At 37.7% G+C, this 19,669-nt stretch overlaps 1 protein-coding gene across 1 annotated transcript in view; it reads right to left on the reverse strand.

Annotated features, from left to right (window-relative positions):
• Nucleotides 1–988: 988 nt before the first annotated feature.
• Nucleotides 989–19,669, reverse strand: part of LOC307055245 (organic anion transporter 7) — a gene marked incomplete at both ends in the record, with an annotated part of 39,917 nt that continues 21,236 nt past the window's right edge. The window contains 8 exons of the mRNA XM_079707302.1: nt 989–1,049; nt 2,399–2,602; nt 3,069–3,177; nt 4,787–5,001; nt 5,671–5,786; nt 16,366–16,489; nt 17,641–17,809; nt 17,912–18,066. Coding sequence (XP_079563428.1) covers nt 989–1,049; nt 2,399–2,602; nt 3,069–3,177; nt 4,787–5,001; nt 5,671–5,786; nt 16,366–16,489; nt 17,641–17,809; nt 17,912–18,066 — 1,153 coding nt within the window. The remainder of the gene's footprint in view (nt 1,050–2,398; nt 2,603–3,068; nt 3,178–4,786; nt 5,002–5,670; nt 5,787–16,365; nt 16,490–17,640; nt 17,810–17,911; nt 18,067–19,669) is intronic.

Consider the following 19,669-nt stretch of genomic DNA (forward strand, 5'->3'; position numbering starts at 1 on the left):
ATAGTATCTTATAATATTTTAGAATGTTGCATTATCCTTTTAAAACTTAGAGTACAGAAACTTACAAAGAAGAAAGTAAAATCTCATAAAGGTACACCACTAAAAGTTAACAGCTTTTATCATTTTGGTGAATATTTTTTCTAGACTTCTCCCATAAGTTTTTAGAGTTTTGTCCAATAGAGGTTTTAAATGAGTATTTAGTCAAATCTACCTATATTTAAATCGTTGGCATTTGCTTTACTTATCAGAACATTTTCTTAATCCCAAGATTTTGTACCCACGTTTTCTATTAATAACATGGCTTAATTGTTCTATTTGTCATTTTAACCATATGGAATATATATTTTTTTGGTTTAGAGAATGAAATCAAATTATTAGTCATTTATTTCTAAAGTTAGTTAATGATATTTATTACATAATCATTTTTTTCTACCAGTGATTTATGATGCCCAAATTATCAAATTTTAAGTGTTCTACACACCACCATCTCATTCTGGACTTCTTTTGATTTGTAAATGCATCTGCATTTCATTTCAGCGTATGCTACCCCAAATACTTGCACCACCTTCCCTCCATAAAATTCATTTTTCTGGATCTTGTCTATAATTAATTTGTAGATATATTTGGAACTTTTTCAAATTGTCCCCAAAGTAATTATTACATCAATTACTCAGTCATTAATTACAGCCGAATCAATGTTTTAAATACTATTCTATCTTTCTTTCCAGAAACATGCTAGGGTTCTACAATTATACACATATTTTATTATGATCCCTTTAAAAGTATTATGACTTTCCTCAAACTTCTTATTATGATTAGTCATAGGCATTTTATATATAGTTATTTAGAACTGCAATTGTAAATGGGGTTCATTTTTCCTTTATATCTTTTTATTTATTTGTTTTCCAAATTTTGCCAATATCTGGGAATGATCCTAATTTTTCTTGTTTATCTTGCTCTTTGATTAGCAATTAGTTCCTGGAATCCTTTAAAACTGTGTCACTTTCATGGAAGTATCTTCCTGCTTTGCTTTTCTTGAGCCTTTTCTCCTAGGACAAATACAATGAAAACAACAAACGAACAAAATTTTAAAAAACATGGAAAAACATCTATGTCTTGTATTCTTTAGAGCAAGCTGATTCTTGGTCCACGAGTTTTGATAAAAACCATGACACCTGGGCTTCCGTGGTGGCGCAGTGGTTGAGAGTCCGCCTGCCGATGCAAGGGACACGGGTTCGTGCCCCGGTCCGCGAGGATCCCACATGCCGCGGAGCGGCTAGGCCTGTGAGCCATGGCCGCTGAGCCTGCGCGTCCGGAGCCTGTGCTCCGCAACGGGAGAGGCCACAACAGTGAGAGGCCCGCGTACCGCAAAAACAAAAAACAAAAAACAAAAAACAACCATGACACCTGCCCTGAGAATTTGAGTAAATTTTGTGAAGAAAAAAGCCAAGCTCCCAGGGCAGAATCTAGAGAGGCAGCTTTGATAGTTTCAGCACTCACCCTTGGACACCATGGTATAGGCTAACGGGGTCTTTGGAAGAGGCAAGGGAAGTGTATAAAAGTTTTTAAACCCTTTCAAATTCTTGATCACTTAAAAATACCAATAACTACCACCCTTTTCCTCTCTTTTCTTTCTTTTTTTTTTGCGGTACGCGGACCTCTCACCGCCGTGGCCCCCCACGCCGCGGAGCACAGGCTCCGGACGCGCAGGCCCGGTGGCCATGGCTCCCGGGCCCAGCCGCTCCGCAGCATGCGGGACCCCCCAGTACCGGTGCACGAACCCGCGTCCCCTGCACCGGCAGGCGGACTCCCAACCACTGCGCCACCAGGGAAGCCCCCTCTCTTTTCTTAACACTTTAATTCCCAGTGAAAACCAGATGGTCTGAATCTTACAGGCAGCACAATAGGACTCCTTCCCCTGAGATATATTGTCATCTGTGGAAGGGGCTCTTGTCCTCTCACTGATCTCCCTCAGATCTTCAGCGACCAGGGCAGGTCACAGACCTACAGACACCAGCAATCTCAGGAGGTTACTGCCCTCACTGGGCTGAGGACTGCCAGGATCTGAGGGATGAGAATCTGGTGTTTGGATCTGTGCATGTTTGTGAAACACTTTCAAGGGTATGTATGTCACACTAGGGCATTGATTTTGGCTTCTTCATCACTAAACCTACTGGTGCCTACTGGTGTTGGTCTGTGTGATCTAGGGAGGCTTGGGGGAGTCTGAGGTCACTGTGAGGAGGGATGAGGCTGTAGCTAAACCAAAGGCACTGACCACCTGGAGTAGTCTAGGTGTAAGCCTTCTCCTGGGGACAATGACCCTGCATGGTGCCTTGCCCTCCTCAGCACGAACCTATATCACACAGCAACCCTAAGGGAGAGCCAGCGGTTTACTCACTCCTTTTCCACATCCTGGATGGAGTCAGGCAGAGGCTTATTCCTGGTTTCAGGAAGGAGTGGAACAACAAGGCCAGCGACGATAGAGCAGACTCCATAGATGATCCAGGGTAGGTGGGGAGAATATACCGTTAGGATCATCAAGAGGGGAGCCAGGGCTGCCCCAATATTAGAAGCAATTCCCATGAATCCTGAGGCTGTTACCCTTGGAGTGCAAACAACAATACAAAAATAATCTGGTATAAATCCATACAAGTAATTTGTGATTTATTATTTTGCTTTGATTATGGGAGACACCTCAGCAATATTTAGATACATGAAGGCTGATGACGTACTCTTACATTTAAAATATGCTCTTATTTGCTCACAAATTTTTCAAGTGCACAAGTGCATTAAGACATGTTTTCATTATTTAAAAAATACTCTTACCAACAGCACCTACCCTTTAATCGTTCAGCAGATTATGGGAGATGATACATTAAAGGGCCTAACCCATGCCTGACAAAAGTGAGATTTTAACAAAAATTTTGGCTATAATTTTTGTTATTATTAATACTATTATAATCAATGCTTTTGATAATGAATCAGATTAGTTTTCTTTCCACTATAAGTCTTGATTAGCTGGGAAAGGTCTGTTTTGACGCTGATAGAGCTTCCATGAGATTGTGTACCTGATAACGGTGGGGACTAGTTCATTTCCATGGACAAAAGAGCACATGAGAGCCATAGAAGAAACTGCTATTCCCAAAGTTGACAAAGCCACACGCAAGGTCTGTATTTCTGGGGAAGAAGACAAGTGAGACTCAGGAAATCTGAGCTGAAGAAATCACCATCCACCAAATTATAACTGAAAAAGACACAGTTGCGGGACATCCCTGGCGGTCCAGCGGCTAAGACTCCACGATCCCAATGCAGGGGTCCTGGGTTCGATCCCTGGTCAGGGAACTAGATCCCACATGCCGCAACTGAAGATCCCGCACACGGCAATGAAGGTCCCGCGTGCTGCAACTAAGACGCGGTGCAGCCAAATAATTAAGTAAATAAATAAATATTTTAAAAAAAAGAAAAAAGAAAAAGACAGTTGGAGACATTTGCATGTGTTAAATACCTGGTAGAGAAAGCGCACAGGGGCAGAGAATGTGCACAGCCTAATAGCTGAGAAATGTGACATCTGTATATTACAACTTAAATAAGAAATTAAAAACCTGAGTTATTGCATCAACTCTTCCTACATATCAGAGATTTCAGAAATTTGCCAAAGATGGAGAGGGGAACAAAAGCCCAGCAAGAGTTTGCTTTCATTTACTCTGACCAGTGTCTCCTCTGCCTTTCATGTATAACATAGGACTGTCATATGAGCAATTACCGATGGACGTAAGACTCATCAATATCCTCCAGGAGTTCAAAACCTGGGTGTTTACACAATATTGACATGGGGCTAGTAATTCAGTAGAGAGTAATAAAAGAATGGGGCTCATATTAATGGATAAGCTGGAGAAGTGCTTGATCTAGAATAATATTTGAAGATTCAAGAATAAGGATCTGTTTTAGGGAAAATATAGTTAGACTTTGGAAACCTCTGAAAGGAAGTTTCAGAAAGTCAGTTTTTTATTCCATTAAAAAAATCATGAAAGCGTTACAACATGGGAGTGGGCTCTGTTGTAAGGCAGCAAATTTGCGTTGATGCTGTTATTCAAGATGGGATCCTGTAAAGTGCATCACTGCACTGGGAGTTAGCTGAAGCATGGTGACCACATGGGTTCCCCTATTGATTACATATGGTCATTCAATTTTGTAAAATTGATTTTAAGAGAGGCTGTTAACAGCTTAATGCCTTTTTCCTACCCTCTGTACCTTCTATGCTTGAAGACAAAGGATTAAAAATACCTTAGAGTCAAGATGACACCCTGGGACTAGGGTTGCAGTTATGGCGACCTAATTCCAGACACAAGAGTGGATACATAGAATCAGGGAGTAAATTTTCACTGAAACTGTAGTAATAAGAAAGAGACCAGACAGAGGAAGTGACAGTTGTGTCCTCACATGAGATACAATTAAATATAGTGACATAATACTGTCATTTACAGTTACAAGGGTGATTGGCCAAAGAGAAAGTGATCAATTGCTTTCCCAGAGGAACTGTCAGGAATAAATGGCACCAATTACCAAATACTTCTCAGATATGATGAAGACAACCATATGTCTGAACTGACTTTTACTGACCTTTGACTATTTCTCAGCCACTTAATGACAGAATCTATCCTAAATCCTCAGAGTGGTTTTGGAAAATCCTTAAAACCCTAGTCTTCACTTCCTTCTGCCTTCAGATCCTGTCTTCAAATCTCTGAGGTAAGACATTTTCTTATTTCAACCTGTGCTCTCTTCTCACCTTGAGGCACAAATGTGATGGCCAGAATGGAGACTCCAAGGAGAAACATGAAAAGCGTCTGGCTTACTTGACGGCCCAGGTGATTCAGTGCCAAAAATGCAACATAATTGGCTGGGAGGTTGACTGCACCAAAAAGAACCTGGAACAGGAAAACATTGCTCCCCATGTACTGGAGGTGGAGAATCAGGCCAAAAAAGGACATGAAGTTTGCAAATCTGTGGTGAACAAAAACGAAAGACACTTATCATAAGGTTTAGAGCCTTTGTCTTACAAATGATGATAATAAATATTAGCCAGGCAGCCAGTGGTTGGTTTTAAAGTATAAAAACATGGTATATTTTATAGAATAATTCCTCGCAAGGTGATGATTTTAAAATTCTAAAATTGGAGCTCCTAATTATTGTTAAGCTTTGGGGGAGAGTTTGGAGTGTTTTTTGTGGAGGATGCATGATGGAGCCTTCTAGTGTTTTAGAGTTTTTTTCTATATCTTTATCTGGGTGATGGTTGCATATTTACATATGGAAATGTTCATTGAGCTGTATATTTTTGTGCACTTTACTGCTTGTAATTTTACCTCCATTAAAATGGAAACAAACAAGTGAAGAAAGTTAAAGCCAATGTCTGTACCATGACTGAAGTTCTCAGTCTCAGTTTCCAGTGATGAGATTGGTAGGGTGAAATGATAAACAAAACTCTCCATTGTATAAATAGCTCTGGGTCAGTATTTTCATAACCCGTTGACTACTCTAAACACAGTAATTATCATTATGGCTTCCTCTGTATTTTATCTCAAATCTGTTCCCACAACATGTTGTATCCTTTGGTATGGGATAGATTCATGTCTCCATTATTTTAACGTCCCTCATGCACTCTGAGAAGCCCACCTCACAAAGGACAGGAGACAGATGTTCTTACGCAGGCTGGGTGTGCGGAACAAGTCAAACACAGAAGGTTTGGTCTGTGCAGCCTCCAGCTCTTCCTGCAGGATGGATCTCACAACCTTCAACAACAACAACAACAGACTGTTCAGTTGTCACACAATGGGAAGCACTGTGAGGCCCTCAACAGACGACAAGATAGATGATGTCCCTTTCTGTCTACTGGAAAATATAGCCACTGAGGACATAATGACAGGAGTAAAAGTGGTATGACTAGAGAATTACAGAGTTAAAGAGGACTGAAGGAAATGACGTAGCAACAAAAATATTCAAACACAAGATTCGAGAGGACTACAGGGCATCAGAAAGGGAGTGTACCTTAGATACTCAGATTAGAAAGGGAATCAAATGCAGAGTTGCTTGGATTACGTTCCAAAGCTCCATTTGTGCCAGATGGGCATGAAAGACCTGAGAACTAAGCTTGGTTATCAGCTGGCTGTCCTTTGCAGAGAAACTGTTTATCTCAGGAAAAAGAACATTTCCTGAGAATCTTTATTTTGGTTCTTTTCTCAGTCACTTTGGGGGAAATCCTGGCATGTTGTGCCTCCATGAATGAGATGCCTAGAATTAAAACTGAGGATGAAATTAGGAGAGATCTTGGTATAGAATGATTTAAACCCAGAGTTGGTTATAATCTGGAGTTACTTAATAGCCCTGCAACGTGCTAGGTATATACCTTGAGGAAGGTAATTAAATATTTCTAAAACTCAATTTACTTGTCATTAAAAAGAAGAATAAGTAGAAGAATCAGAGTAGGAGGAGAATAGGTGGAGAAAAATAATAGCATTTCCCTCACAAGGATTTCCTGGTCCATACATGAGGCTAAAAATATGCATAAGGAATTATATCTAGCATACCTCAGATACTTACTTATTAGTTATTCAAACAATATAGTCTTAATTCTTATCCCACCTCTACAAATGAACACGTACCATGAAGTCCATTGGAATAATTCCATGAGGAATTCAGAGAAATGAAAGGCCACCCTAACTGAGGACCTACACATGCAAGAATGTCCTTTCATTTAAAGAACAAGCCTAAATAGTGAAATATTGGACTTACACTTTTAGAAGAGAGGAGTCAGGATTGCATCTAACACCAGAATCCCATGACCACAGGCCATTGTCATGGATGATAATGTAAGAATGTGCTCAAATAATACTTTAAACTTGGACCAGATGAGGGATGCAATGCCTGCAAGACTAGCCTTAAATTACATCCAATATCAAAGTTAAAGTTTGCAATATGGTGTGGTTATTTTACACTGGCCGTTCATTTTTGGTGAGCAAGAAGAGATGTGAATAGTGTTAACAGATGTATTTGGGGGGCGATGCCAGATCACTTACAGGAACTCATGGAGCTCCTCCTACCTGGTAAAATCCTTATTCAGGGGAAAAGAGGCCCATATTCAAATGGGAGCCTGATGTATCTTCACTTTTTAAAAGGTACTTTTCTCTCTGATCTTCATTTTCTTGCTTAAAAAATGCTTTGTACCACTCATAACACTATCTTGGGGTAAAAAGCATGAAACAGCCCTCGACTGAACCCTTGCCCAGTAGCGTTCTGGAATCAGTGTGTAAAAATTCACAAAAGCCCGTTGTTAAAGTTTTAGATAGTTTGTAAAGCAGTTGCCATCTTGTTGGTGGCATGAAACTCACTGTGGTGGTAATAGTCACACCATGGAAATTGATAATTACCACAAATCTGAGATCTATGCTTCTTTTCCTCTTGTAATGTTAAGTGTTAAACATTTACCAGCACACCAGTGGCTTGACCCCTCTGTAAGTCATTTGGACTGCTCTCAACTGCAAATTTAATCATCTCTCTGCCTGGTTTAAACCTGGATAGTTCTACCTTAACCTGTAAGACCCATTTCAGATGTAACTACTTCCAATATGCATTCATTGCCCACATATCTGCAGTTCAGATTATATGTCCCTCCTTGACAGTCACATTCCACCCTTGCTTTAATTCAAAGAGACTTTATCAGCTCATTTTACTTGTTGAGTGTGATCTTTCTGAAGGTAGAAACTGTAGACTTTTCCCCTCCGCGACTGTCACAGGATCTGTCATCAAATAGTCCTGAAATAAATTTGGAAGAGAAAGAGGAAGACAAAAAGAAAAAGGGAAGACAGGGAGGGTGGAAGAAACTGGCTGAAGGTAGAATGCATTTAGAAGCTGAAAGATCTGAAATTCAAGAACCAATATAGGTATAAAACATTGATTTGGAGAGCTTTGAGAAGATGTTTGTCAATGAGATCAGAAATGGAGAAAATGGACATTTATTTCTTCAAAATTACAATTTATGATATTCAGAAAGAAACGTCTCTTAATGTAGAATAGTTGGGAAAACTCTGAAGTTTTATGGATGTAAGAGAAACCTGCAGAGGATTCAGGGGAGAAATTTGTGTTGGTCTCTCATAGTTGCCATGTCATTTACCATCACATAAGTGTGCCGTCATTGAGTTTGTGAGAATCGAGTTTCAATTGAATACTTTTTAATGGTTTGATTGGACAGTGCACCTTGGGATCCTTTAAGAAACTGTATTTCTTATACAGCCTGAAGTGTATTTCAGGCTGGGCTACTGTGGAGCATGGTTCTTGTGTTTCTACTGGGTCTGAAACAATTAGGACAATAGAAAAGAAGACTGGAAAAGACTGTACATGTCACACAGGAATAGGAGGAGGAAATTGGACAGAGCAGAAGTGAGAGGAGAGTATCAGAATTTGGAATGTACAGAGTTTAGAGCAGGAAGGAAGGTAGATAAGACCACAATTGCATTGAAATACCAGAACCAGTAGAATGAAATGAGCAGGGGAGGAGGACAACTTATTAAAAGATAAAGAAGGAAAAGATGGAAAAATGAATCTGCCAAAGGATGACTGAAATAAGAACTGACCAAAAAGAAGTTGCCTGAGACACACTGGTGGCTTGGGGTAGGGGCACTTTCTTCATAATCTTCATGTTTCCAAGAAGAAAGACTTTGAAAGAGTAATACTACAGACCACTTTATACCTACCCTCACTGCCCCTGGAGAACTGAGGTATTTGACTGGTAAACTAGGAGAATGCAATGGATATGCTTCAGTGACCCAGAATGCCTTTAGAATGAAAATTCATTCAGATTTGCTGCCTGGGTCACACCTTATATTTAGCAATGTAGGCTCTGCATCTGTGGAAAAACCTGGCACTTGTGAATAAGTTCAGTTGTGGGTTGAAGTGTTAGCAAACTTATTGTTGCTTGAATTAGACACTTCTATTTCAGTTTTCACTGTTGTGAAAAACATAATTTTTTATTGTCATCTTTCTGAGCACATTAACTATCCCTCAGTTGGGTGTGATTTAAGCAGAGGAAATGTTTATCATTTACTGGACTCCAAGACAGCCAAAACTGGATTAATCAATGGATTGTTATTGACATGAAGGGGAACAGCTTTAAGTAAGAAGGATTGTCTGGAGAGAATGTGTTTGGCAATCTGTCAGATGGAGGTTAAACATGACTAAGACCACAAATTTCTGAATAATCTTTACAAAATTTAAAAAATGAAATTAAGGCAATTTTGGGCACTCATTCATACATAGAATCCAGTTCCTAAACCAAATTTCATTTGTTCCTCTTTTACAATGTTGTCTTTCTTCTTCTTGGCACTGAGGTGATCGTCATTTGCCGTTTACCCTGATAATGCATTGTTCCTTTCTTTCTTCCAGCTCGTAACACTTATTTTTGTTATTGACCTGGCAGATAACTTTTCTGTAAGATTTAAGTTTTAATTCTTTGGATTGGGCCAACCTGGTAGACAAAATACTAGGTGAGGTCTTGGAACTAAAGATACTTCCAAGATATTAGTTGGCCCAAAATAATTTCCTATAAATCAGGTATATATTGACACAGTCTCAGAGTGCCATAGAGCTCCACCTAAATTTCAAAATTTCTTTAAAAAAAGGACTATGCCAATGGTTCTTTATCTTCTCAGGGCCTCTCAGGGCCACTGCCTCTATGTAATAACCCCAGGCACCATGCCACCCTTCTCAGGACCCCAGCAACATGCCTGCCTGTGGATCCCATCACCAGACCTGCTTTTGGACCATGACCAGCAGCAGGCCCATCCAGGGACCCTGAAAAGAGACTTGCCTACCAACAACAGCACCTGTGGACCCTGACATCTAGCCTGTCCACAGACAATGGCACCAGGCCTGGCCACAGACCCCAGAACAAGTTCTGCCTCTCCATGGATGCTAGCAATGGACCCTCTCACCTGCAGACCCTGGCTGAAGGCACAGCCATATGTGGACCGAGGCAGTAGGACAACTAATGAACCCTGCTAACTGGCCCACCTGTAGTCTCTGCCAATGGCCTGCCCAGAATTTCCAGTGACTGGTGAAGAGCTTCCCTGACAAAACCAGACTGTAAAGATTGGAAGAAATAACTCCTTCTTCATATGCACAGACACCAATACAAGGCTGCAAGGATCACAAAGAATCAGGAAAACATGACGTCACCAAAAGAACAAAATAAAGCACTAGTATCCAATTCTTAAGAAGTGTAGATCTACAAACTGCCTACAAATATTTAACAATAATCATAAAGAAGCTAGTGAGCTGCAAGAGAACCCAGAAAGACAACAAAATGAAATAAGGAAAACAACACATAAAGAATATAAGGAGTTCAAAAAGAGACAGAAACCATAAAAAAGAACCAAACAGAAATTCTGGAGCTGAAGCATATAATAAATGAACTAAAAAATTCAATTAAGAGCTTCAACAGCATATTTGATCAAACAAAATAAAGGACCTATGAATTCAAAGACAGGCCATTTGAAATTATATAGTCAGAGGAACAGAAAGAAAACAGAATGGAAAAGAGTGAAGACAGACTAAGGAACTTATGGAACAATATAAAAAAATCAGTATACACATTATAGGAATCACATAAGGAGAAGAGAGAGAGAAAGGACAAGAAACCTCATTTAAAGAAATAATGGATGAAAACTTCCCTTATCTGGGGAGAGTGGTGGATATTCAGATTCACGAAGCACAAAGGACTCCCAGTAGGTAGACCCTAAAGAGGTCTACATGTAAACATATTATAACTAAATACTCAAAAGTGAAAAATAAGAGAGAATTTTGAAAGCATCAAGAGAAAAGTGACTCACCACACTCAACAAAACTCCCATAAGACCATCAGTGGATTTCTCAGCAGAAATTCTGTAAGAAAGGAAAGAGTGGAATAATATATTCAAAGTACTGAGAGAAAAACCTGCCAACCAAGAATGGAGTACCCAGCAAAAATGTCCTTTAAAAATGAGGAAGATAAAAACTTTCCCAGAGAAAAACTGAGGGAATTTGTCACTAATAGACGTGCTTTACAGGAAGGGCTAAAGGAAGTTGAAATGAAAAGGATACTAAGCAGCAACACGAAAGCATATGAAAGTAAAAATCTCTATGGTTAAAGTAAATATAAGACAAATACAGAATAATCTAATACCGTAATGGTGGCATGTAAATTTCTTTAACACTAGTATAAAAGTTAAAAGACAAAACTGTTAAGAATAACTAGAACCACAAAAATTATTAATAGATACATGATTTGAGAGAAGTGAATTCTGGCATTAATAACATCAAACATGTGTTTAGGGAAAGTAAAAGTATAGTTTTTGCTCATAATAGAATTTAAGTTGTTATCAGCTTAAAATAGACTGTTATAACTCTAAGAAGCTTTATGCAAGTCTCATGGAAACAACAAAGAGAAGACCTACAGTAGATATACAAAATAAAAACAAAAAAGAATCAAAGTATTGTATATCACTATAAAAAATCAAATCACAAGGGAAGATAGCAATAGAAGAGAGGAAAAAAGAACAATAAAACAGAGAGAAAACAATTTATCAATTGTAAGTACTTACCTATCAATAATTACTTTAAATGCAAATGGATTAAACTCATCCATCAAAAGATATAGGGTGGCTGAATGAATTTTAAAAAAAAGATCCAATTTTATGCTATCTGTAAGACAGTCACTTTAGATTTAAAAACACAGTAGACATAAAGTGAATGGATTAAAAAAGACATTCCATGCAAATGATAACCAAAACAGAGCAGGGATAGTCAACTTGTACAGATAAAATAGACTTTAATCAAATACTGTCACAAGAGACAAAGAAAGTAATTTATAATGATAAAAGGATCACTGCAACACAAAGATATGACATATAACCCACAAAGATTGAATCAAGAAGAAACAGAAAGCCTCAATAGGCCAATAACTAATAAAGAGTATGTGGCAGTAATTTTAAAAATTCCAGAAACAAAAGCTTAACACCATAGAGCTTTACAGGTGAATTCTACCAAACATTTGAAGATTAATTAATTAGATATTAATTAATTAATACCAATCCTCTCAAACTCTTTCAAAAAATAGAAGACAAGGACAGTTCTAAACTCATTTTGTCAGACCAATATGATCCTGATACCAAAGTGAGACAAAGACACCATAAGAAAAGAAAAGAAAAGAAAAATGCAGGCCAATATTCCTGAAGAACATAGTTGAAAAAATCATCAAGATATTAGCAAACCAAATTCAACAGCATATTGAAAGGATCGTGCACCATTACCCAGTGGGCTTTATTCCTGGGATGCAAGGATGGTTCAATATAAGCAAATCAATGTGATACACCAAATTAACAGAATGAAGGCTAAAGATTGTGTGATCACCTCAATAAATGCAGAAAACACATTTGACAAAATTCAATGCACTTCCATGGTAAAAATTCTCAACAAATTAGGTATTGAAGGAACTTACATTAAAGGCCATGTATGTAAAGCCCACAGCTAACATCATACTCTATGGAGAAAAACTGAAAGCTTTTCCCTTAAGATCTGGAACAAGACAAGGATCACACTTCAGTGTAGGACTGGAAGTCCTGGCCAGAGCAATTAGGTAAGAAAAAAAATAATAAAAGGCATTCAAATCAGAAAGGAAGAAGTAAAATTGTCTGTTTAAAGGCAACATGATCTAATTTGTAGAAAACCCTAATACATATCCAAAAAATTGTTAGAACTAATAAATGAATTCAGTAAAGTTACAGGATACAAAATTAACATATAAATCAGTTATATTTTTATACGCCAGCCATAAACTGTCTAAAAATAAAATTAAGAAAACAATCCTGTTTGCAGTAGCATCAAAATAATAAAGTATTAAGGGATAAACTTAACCAAGGAGGTGAAAGAATTGTATACTGAAAACTATAATCCCTGAAGAAAGAAATTAATGCAGATACTAGAAAATTGAGAGACATCATGTTCATGGATTAAACAAATAAATTAATACTGTTAAGATGTCCATACAACACAAAGCAATATGCAGATTCAATAAATCCCTGTCAAAATCTCAATGGCATTCTTTACAGAAATAGAAAAAACAATCCTAAAATCATATGGAAACACAGAAGGTCCCCACAGTCAAAGCATTTTTGAACAGAAACAAAGCTGGAAGCATCACATATTCTGATTTCAAAATATATTACGAAGCCACAGTAACCAAAAGTGTGATACTGGCACAAAAACAGGCATATAGACCAATGGAACAGAATAGGGAGCCCAGCAATAAACTCATGCATATACAGACAATTGATTTCTGACAGTTGTGCCAAGAATTCACAATGGGGACAGGATATTGTCAATAAATGGTGTTGGGAAAACTGGATATCCACATGCAAAGGAATGAAACTGGAAACTTACACTATACACAAAATCAACACAAATGGATTAAAGACTAAAATGTAAGATCTAAACTGTAAAATTCCTAAAGAAAACATAGGAGAAAAGTTTGTTGATATTGGTCTTAACAATAATTTTTTGGATGTGACACCAAAAGCACAGGCCATGAGCAGAAATAGACAAATCGTACTAAATACATCAAACTGAAAAGCTTCTACACAGCTAGGAAATAATTGACAAAATGAAAAAGCACCTACAGAATGGGAGAAAATATTTGCAAGCCATATGTCTTATAGAGGGTTAATATCCAAAATACATAGGAAACTCGTACAACTCAATAGTAAAAAAGCCAAATAACTTAATTAAAAAATTGGCATACGAACTGAATACACATTTCTGCAAAGACAGCATACAAGTGGCCAAGAGGTACATGAAAAAGTGCTTAACACCACTGGTTGTTAGGGAAAGGCAAATCAAAATTACGAGTTATCACTTCACACCAGTTAGCATGGCAATTATAAAAAAAAGTAATTAGTGCTGGTGAAGATGTGGAGAAAAGGGTACCCTTGTACACTGCTGTTAGGAATGTGAAATGGTGTAGCCACTATGAAGGCAGTATGGAGTTTGCTCAAAAAATTAAAAATAGAACTAGTATATTATCCTGTAATCCCTCTTCTGGGTGTATATCCAAAGGAATTAAAATCAAGATCTTGAAGAGATATCTGCACTCACATGTCCACTGGATCATTATTCACAATAGCTAAGATATGGAAACAACCTAAATTTCCATCCATGGATGAATAGAAAATATATATGTGTGTGTGTGTGTGTGTATACACATATATAGGTAAAATGGCATATTATTCAGCAATGTAAAGAAGGAAATTCCACCCTTTTCCACAGCATAATGAACCTAGAGGTCATTATGCTAAGTAAAATAATCCATGTGCAAAAGAACAAATACTACATGATACCACTTATACGAGGAATCTAAAAGAGTGAAACTCGAAGAAGCAGAGAGTAGAATGGTGTTTGCCAGGTGCTGGGGGATGAGAGAAATGGGGAAATATTTGTCATAGAGTACAAAGTTTCAGTTGTGCAAGATAAATCAATCCTAGGGATCTACTTTACAGTCTAGTGTCTAGGGTTATAATACTGTACCATATACTTAAATTTGCTGTGAGGGTAGATCTTATGTTGAGTGTTATCACAAAAAAATAATGAATGAAGGGCAGAGAGAGTTTTAGGAGGTAATGGATATGTTTATTACATAAACTGTGGTGATGATATTTAGATGTATACTCATCTGCAAATACATCAAGTTGTACATTAAATATGTACAGCTCTTTGTATGTTAATCATACCTCAATAAAGTGTTTTTTAAAAAATCTATCACACGTGTAATTGAACTTATTTGCAGAAATGTTTTATTGCTTCTCTTTGGCTGTCTAGCTCCTAGCACTCTCTTTTTCCTGTTAAATGAGGGCAGATGATTTCTCCTTGTCTCTATTAGCATTCCTTTCATTCTCTTATCGTTGCAAACAAAAAAGTTAACAACAGAAATACCATATGATCTGGCAATATCAATTATGGTTATGTAGCCAAAAGACTTTTACACAGGATATTGAAGAGATATTTTCATACTCATATTCATTGCCACACTATTCACATATGGAAACAACCTAAATGCCCATCAATGGATGAATGGATAAAGAAAATATAGTATATTCATACCATAGGATATTATTCAACCATAAAGATGAGGAAATCCTGCCATATGATATATCATAGATGAATCTTGAAAATTTTGCTACGTGAAGTAAGTCAGTCACAAAAGGATAAATAGTTCTCATAGAAGGATAAATACTGCATGATTCCACTTATATGAGGTATCTAAAATATTAAAATAATAGAATAAGAAGAATGGTGGTGACCAGGGACTGGGGACAAGGGAATTGAGAAATTGTTGTTTAATGGGTATAGTTTTAGTCATGCAAGATGAAAAAGTCCTAGAGCTCATTGTACTTATAGTTAACAATACTGTATTGTACAGTTAAAATTTTAGATTTCATTCTATGCATTTTGAACACAATAAAAGTTATTTTAAAATGTATGTTAAAATTTCTCCTTTTAATATTAAAGCTCTGTGAAAAATGGAATTCTGACTCATACTGCTATGCATGACCAAGCACCATGCCTACTACATTATAATTTTTCAATAAATAATTTATACATTCATGACATGATGAATGGTCTACTTTATGACATACAGCAGCATCTGCCTTCCATACCTGGGGTGGAAAATAAAAAAAGAGAAAGATCTCTCTGAAGCATTTCCACTCAGTCATGTTCTTGGACCTTGTAATAAGTAGAATGTAAACTCCACAAAACAGGGATTTGGACTATTGTGGTCATTACCATATTTCCTATATAGAACAGAATGCCCTTTCAGTAAATATACCATGAATGGAAGCATATATGATTGACTTGACAAATAAGCCTCCTTATGCTCTATTCTGCGTGGTCACTAAGCCGCCCTTCAACTTGCCTTACTATCCTGAAAAAAAAGCCTTTGAAATGTTAATTGGAAAGAAATGGATTAGTTTTTGTTACTTTCTCTAATACAAAGTGAGAACAATAACAACCTTTACAATCATAAATATTGTACCATTTTTCTAGATTCCACATATATGCGTTATCTGCCTCTGTTGAGTAAAATATCTGCATCCAGTCCTTTCGGCATCAGCATCCTAATGTTCACTCAACCCATGTTGACAGCTATTGAAGACCAGGACGATGAGGTAAGAAGATCCCAAACCACACCAGGGTTCCCACCCTTTATTCACTTTATGGACACCGACTAGTGTATATGTCAGGTCATGTCTTTCCTATATTCCATAACCAACTCCCTCTCCTGTTCACCTCCATGGTTAGAGCGTCTCCAGCATTCTTCCTTCCATTCTTGTGAGCAGCTTTTCTAAGTTCCTTTAAGCCCTCCTCTGGTTTGTTGGTGATAATCAGCCACCGAGCAGACTCTGCCAGCCACCTGATCAAAGAAGAGGACAGGGGTGCCATCAACTTTCATTTGCCCATTTTTTTTTTCACAGAGGCTTTTTCCTGAAATGCCTCTCCCCTCCCATTTAATACCTATCTCTTGTTCTGTTATACCAGGAAATACAAACTTATGTTCTTTTGTACCATAACTAGGAAGCTGTGAAGATGACCTCTCCATGCAGTACACCTTCACTGCCGGGAATATAGAGTTGGAGTCATAGTGCCCTCCCCCCATTATTCAGCAAGATATTATCAGTTTTAGCAAATAAAACACTGTGTTTGGGCTTCCCTGGTGGCGCAGTGGTTGGGAATCCACCTGCCAATGCAGGGGACACAGGTTCGAGCCCTGGTCCGGGAGCATCCCACATGCCGCGGAGCAACTAAGCCCGTGCGCCACAGCTACTGAGCCTGAGCTCTAGAGCCCACGAGCCACAGCTGCTAAGCCTGCGTGCCACAACTACTGAAGCCCGTGCGCCTTGGAGCCCGTGCGCCTTGGAGCCTGTGCTCTGCAACAACAGGGGCCACTGCGATGCGAAGCCCGCGCACTGCAGCGAGGGGTAGCCCCCACTCGCCACAACTGGAGAGAGCCCGCACGCAGCAATGAAGACCCAAGGCGGCCAAAAATAAATAAATAAATAAATAAATTTAAAAAAACCAACAAGAAAACCCACTGTGTTTAGTTAAATTTGAATTCAGATGAACAGTGAATATGGGTAATTCTTGAGTATGACTATGTCCCATGCAATTTTTTGGACATACACTAAAGAGTATTTGCTGTTTATTTGAATTTTTACTTTAATGAGACACTGTATTTTATCTGGTTAGTAAATGAAAATACAGAATTCTTAGGTAAATAGAAATTTCATATAAACAATTAATAATTTTTAGTGTAACTATGCTCCATACAATATTTGGCATACTATACAAAAAGTTTATTGCTTTATCTAAAATTCAAGTTTAACTGAATGCCCTTGATATTATCTGGCAACCCTACTCGTTCTGCTTCTTTAATTGTACATAGGGCACAGATTAGTAGAGCATGTGCTCAAGTGTTGACTAAGACCAACCAGAATTCTTGCATCCTAATTTCAGGTACCTTGCATCTAGGATCCTCTAAGACAAAGGAAGTAAGAAAGCTTATACCTTGAGGAAAGAAAGAAGACAAATAATGGTACAGAAAACACCAGCTGAAGGGTGTGCCAGTCTCGAATGGCAAAAGCTAGTCCTCCTAGGGTGATCTGTCCTATGCAAGCAGCACAGATTGACATGGTCATTCCCATGACTTGGAATCGGGGCACTGTCCATTCTACAACTGAAAGAAAACACAAACAGGATTTTGACTTCAAACAAAGTTAGAATTTCAAAGTCAAAGTTAAGGCTTGGAAAATGGCAAACACCCAAAATTTTGACTTACTAAGCACAGAAATATTTGTCAGGATGCTCATGGTAGAAAACCCAGCCAAGAAGCGTAGGGAGCAGTAAATGAGGAAGGTGGGAGCAAAGGCTGCACAGGTGTCAGTAATGGCGAGCTGGAGCAAACACCATCTGAGCATTAACCTCCTCCCAAACCTGAGAAATGGAAACAGGTTAGATATAGTAATAGTAACAACCTGTTGTAGAAATGAACAAAAAGAAGACACACTTTGAAATTTAGGGGATGTTTTGTTATTTTTATTTTATTTTAAATTATTTTGTTTTTCTTTTTTCCCCCAGTTTTATTGAGATATAATTGACATAGAGCACTGGACAAGTTTAAGGTGTACAGCATAATGATTTGCCTTACATACATCATGAAATGATTATCACAGTGCTTAGTGAACATTCATCATCTCATATAGATACAAAATAAAAGAAATAGAAAAAAATTTTCCTTGTGATGAGAACTCTTAGGATTTACCGTCCTAACAGCTTTCATATATAACACACAGCAGTGTTAATTATATTTATCATGTTATACATTACATCACTAGTACTTATTATCTTATAACAGGAAGTTTCTACCTTTTGACTGCCTTCATCCAGTTCCCCCTCCCCTCATGCCCGACTCTGGTAACCACAAATCTGATCTCTTTTTCTATGAGTTTGTTTTTGGAGTATAATTGACCTACAACACTGTGTTAGTTTCTGTTACACAACATAGTAATTCCATATTTCTATACATTTCAAAATGATCACCACGATAAGTCGTCTTTCACCATACAAAGATATTACATTGTTGTTGACTATATCCCCACACTGTACATTTCATACCCTTGACTCATTTATTTTGCACCTGGAAGTTTATACCTCTTAATCTCCCTCACCTATTTCTTTCCCCACACACCTGTCCCCTCTGGTAAACTACCTGTTTGTTTGTTCTCTGTATCTATAACTGCTTCTGTTTTGTTATGTTTGTTCACTGTTTTCTTTTTTAGATTCCACATTTAAGTGAAATCGGTATTTGTCTTTCTCTGTCTGAATTATTTCACTTAGCATAATACCCACTAGGTCCATCCATGTTGTTGAAAATGGCAAGATTTCATTCTTTCATATGTTTTATATGTATAAAACATATCTTCTTTATCCATTAATCTGTTGATGGGCACTTAGGTTGCTTCTATATCTTGGCTATTGTAAATAATGCTGCAATGAACTTAGGAGTGTATATATTTTTTTGAATTATTGCTTTTGTTTTCTTCAGATAAATATCTAGGAGTGGAACTTGTGGGTCATATGGTAGTTCTATTTTTAATTTTTGAGGAATCTCCATACTGTTTTCCATAGTGGCTGCACCAATTTACATTCCCACCAAGAGTACATAAGCATTCCCTTGTCTCCACATCCTCACCAATTTATTGTCTTTTTGATAATAACCATTCTGAAAGATGTGAGGTGGTTTCTCATTGTGGTTTTGATTTGCATTTCTCTGATGATTACTGATGCTGAGCATCTTTTCATGTGTCTGTTGGCTATCTGTACGTCTTCCTTGGAAAAATGTTTATTCAGATCCTCTGCCCACTTTTTAATTAGGTTGTTTGCTTTTTTGATATTGAATTCTATGAATTCCAGTATATTTTGGATATTATCCCCTTATTGTATGTATCTTCTCCCATTAAGTAGTAGCCTTTCATTTTGTTGATAGACTCCTTCCCTGTGTAAAAGCTTTTTAGTTTGATGTAGTCCCATTTGTTTA

The sequence above is a fragment of the Hyperoodon ampullatus genome (genome assembly GCF_949752795.1).
Source record: "Hyperoodon ampullatus genome assembly, chromosome: 7".
NCBI lineage: Eukaryota > Metazoa > Chordata > Mammalia > Artiodactyla > Ziphiidae > Hyperoodon > Hyperoodon ampullatus.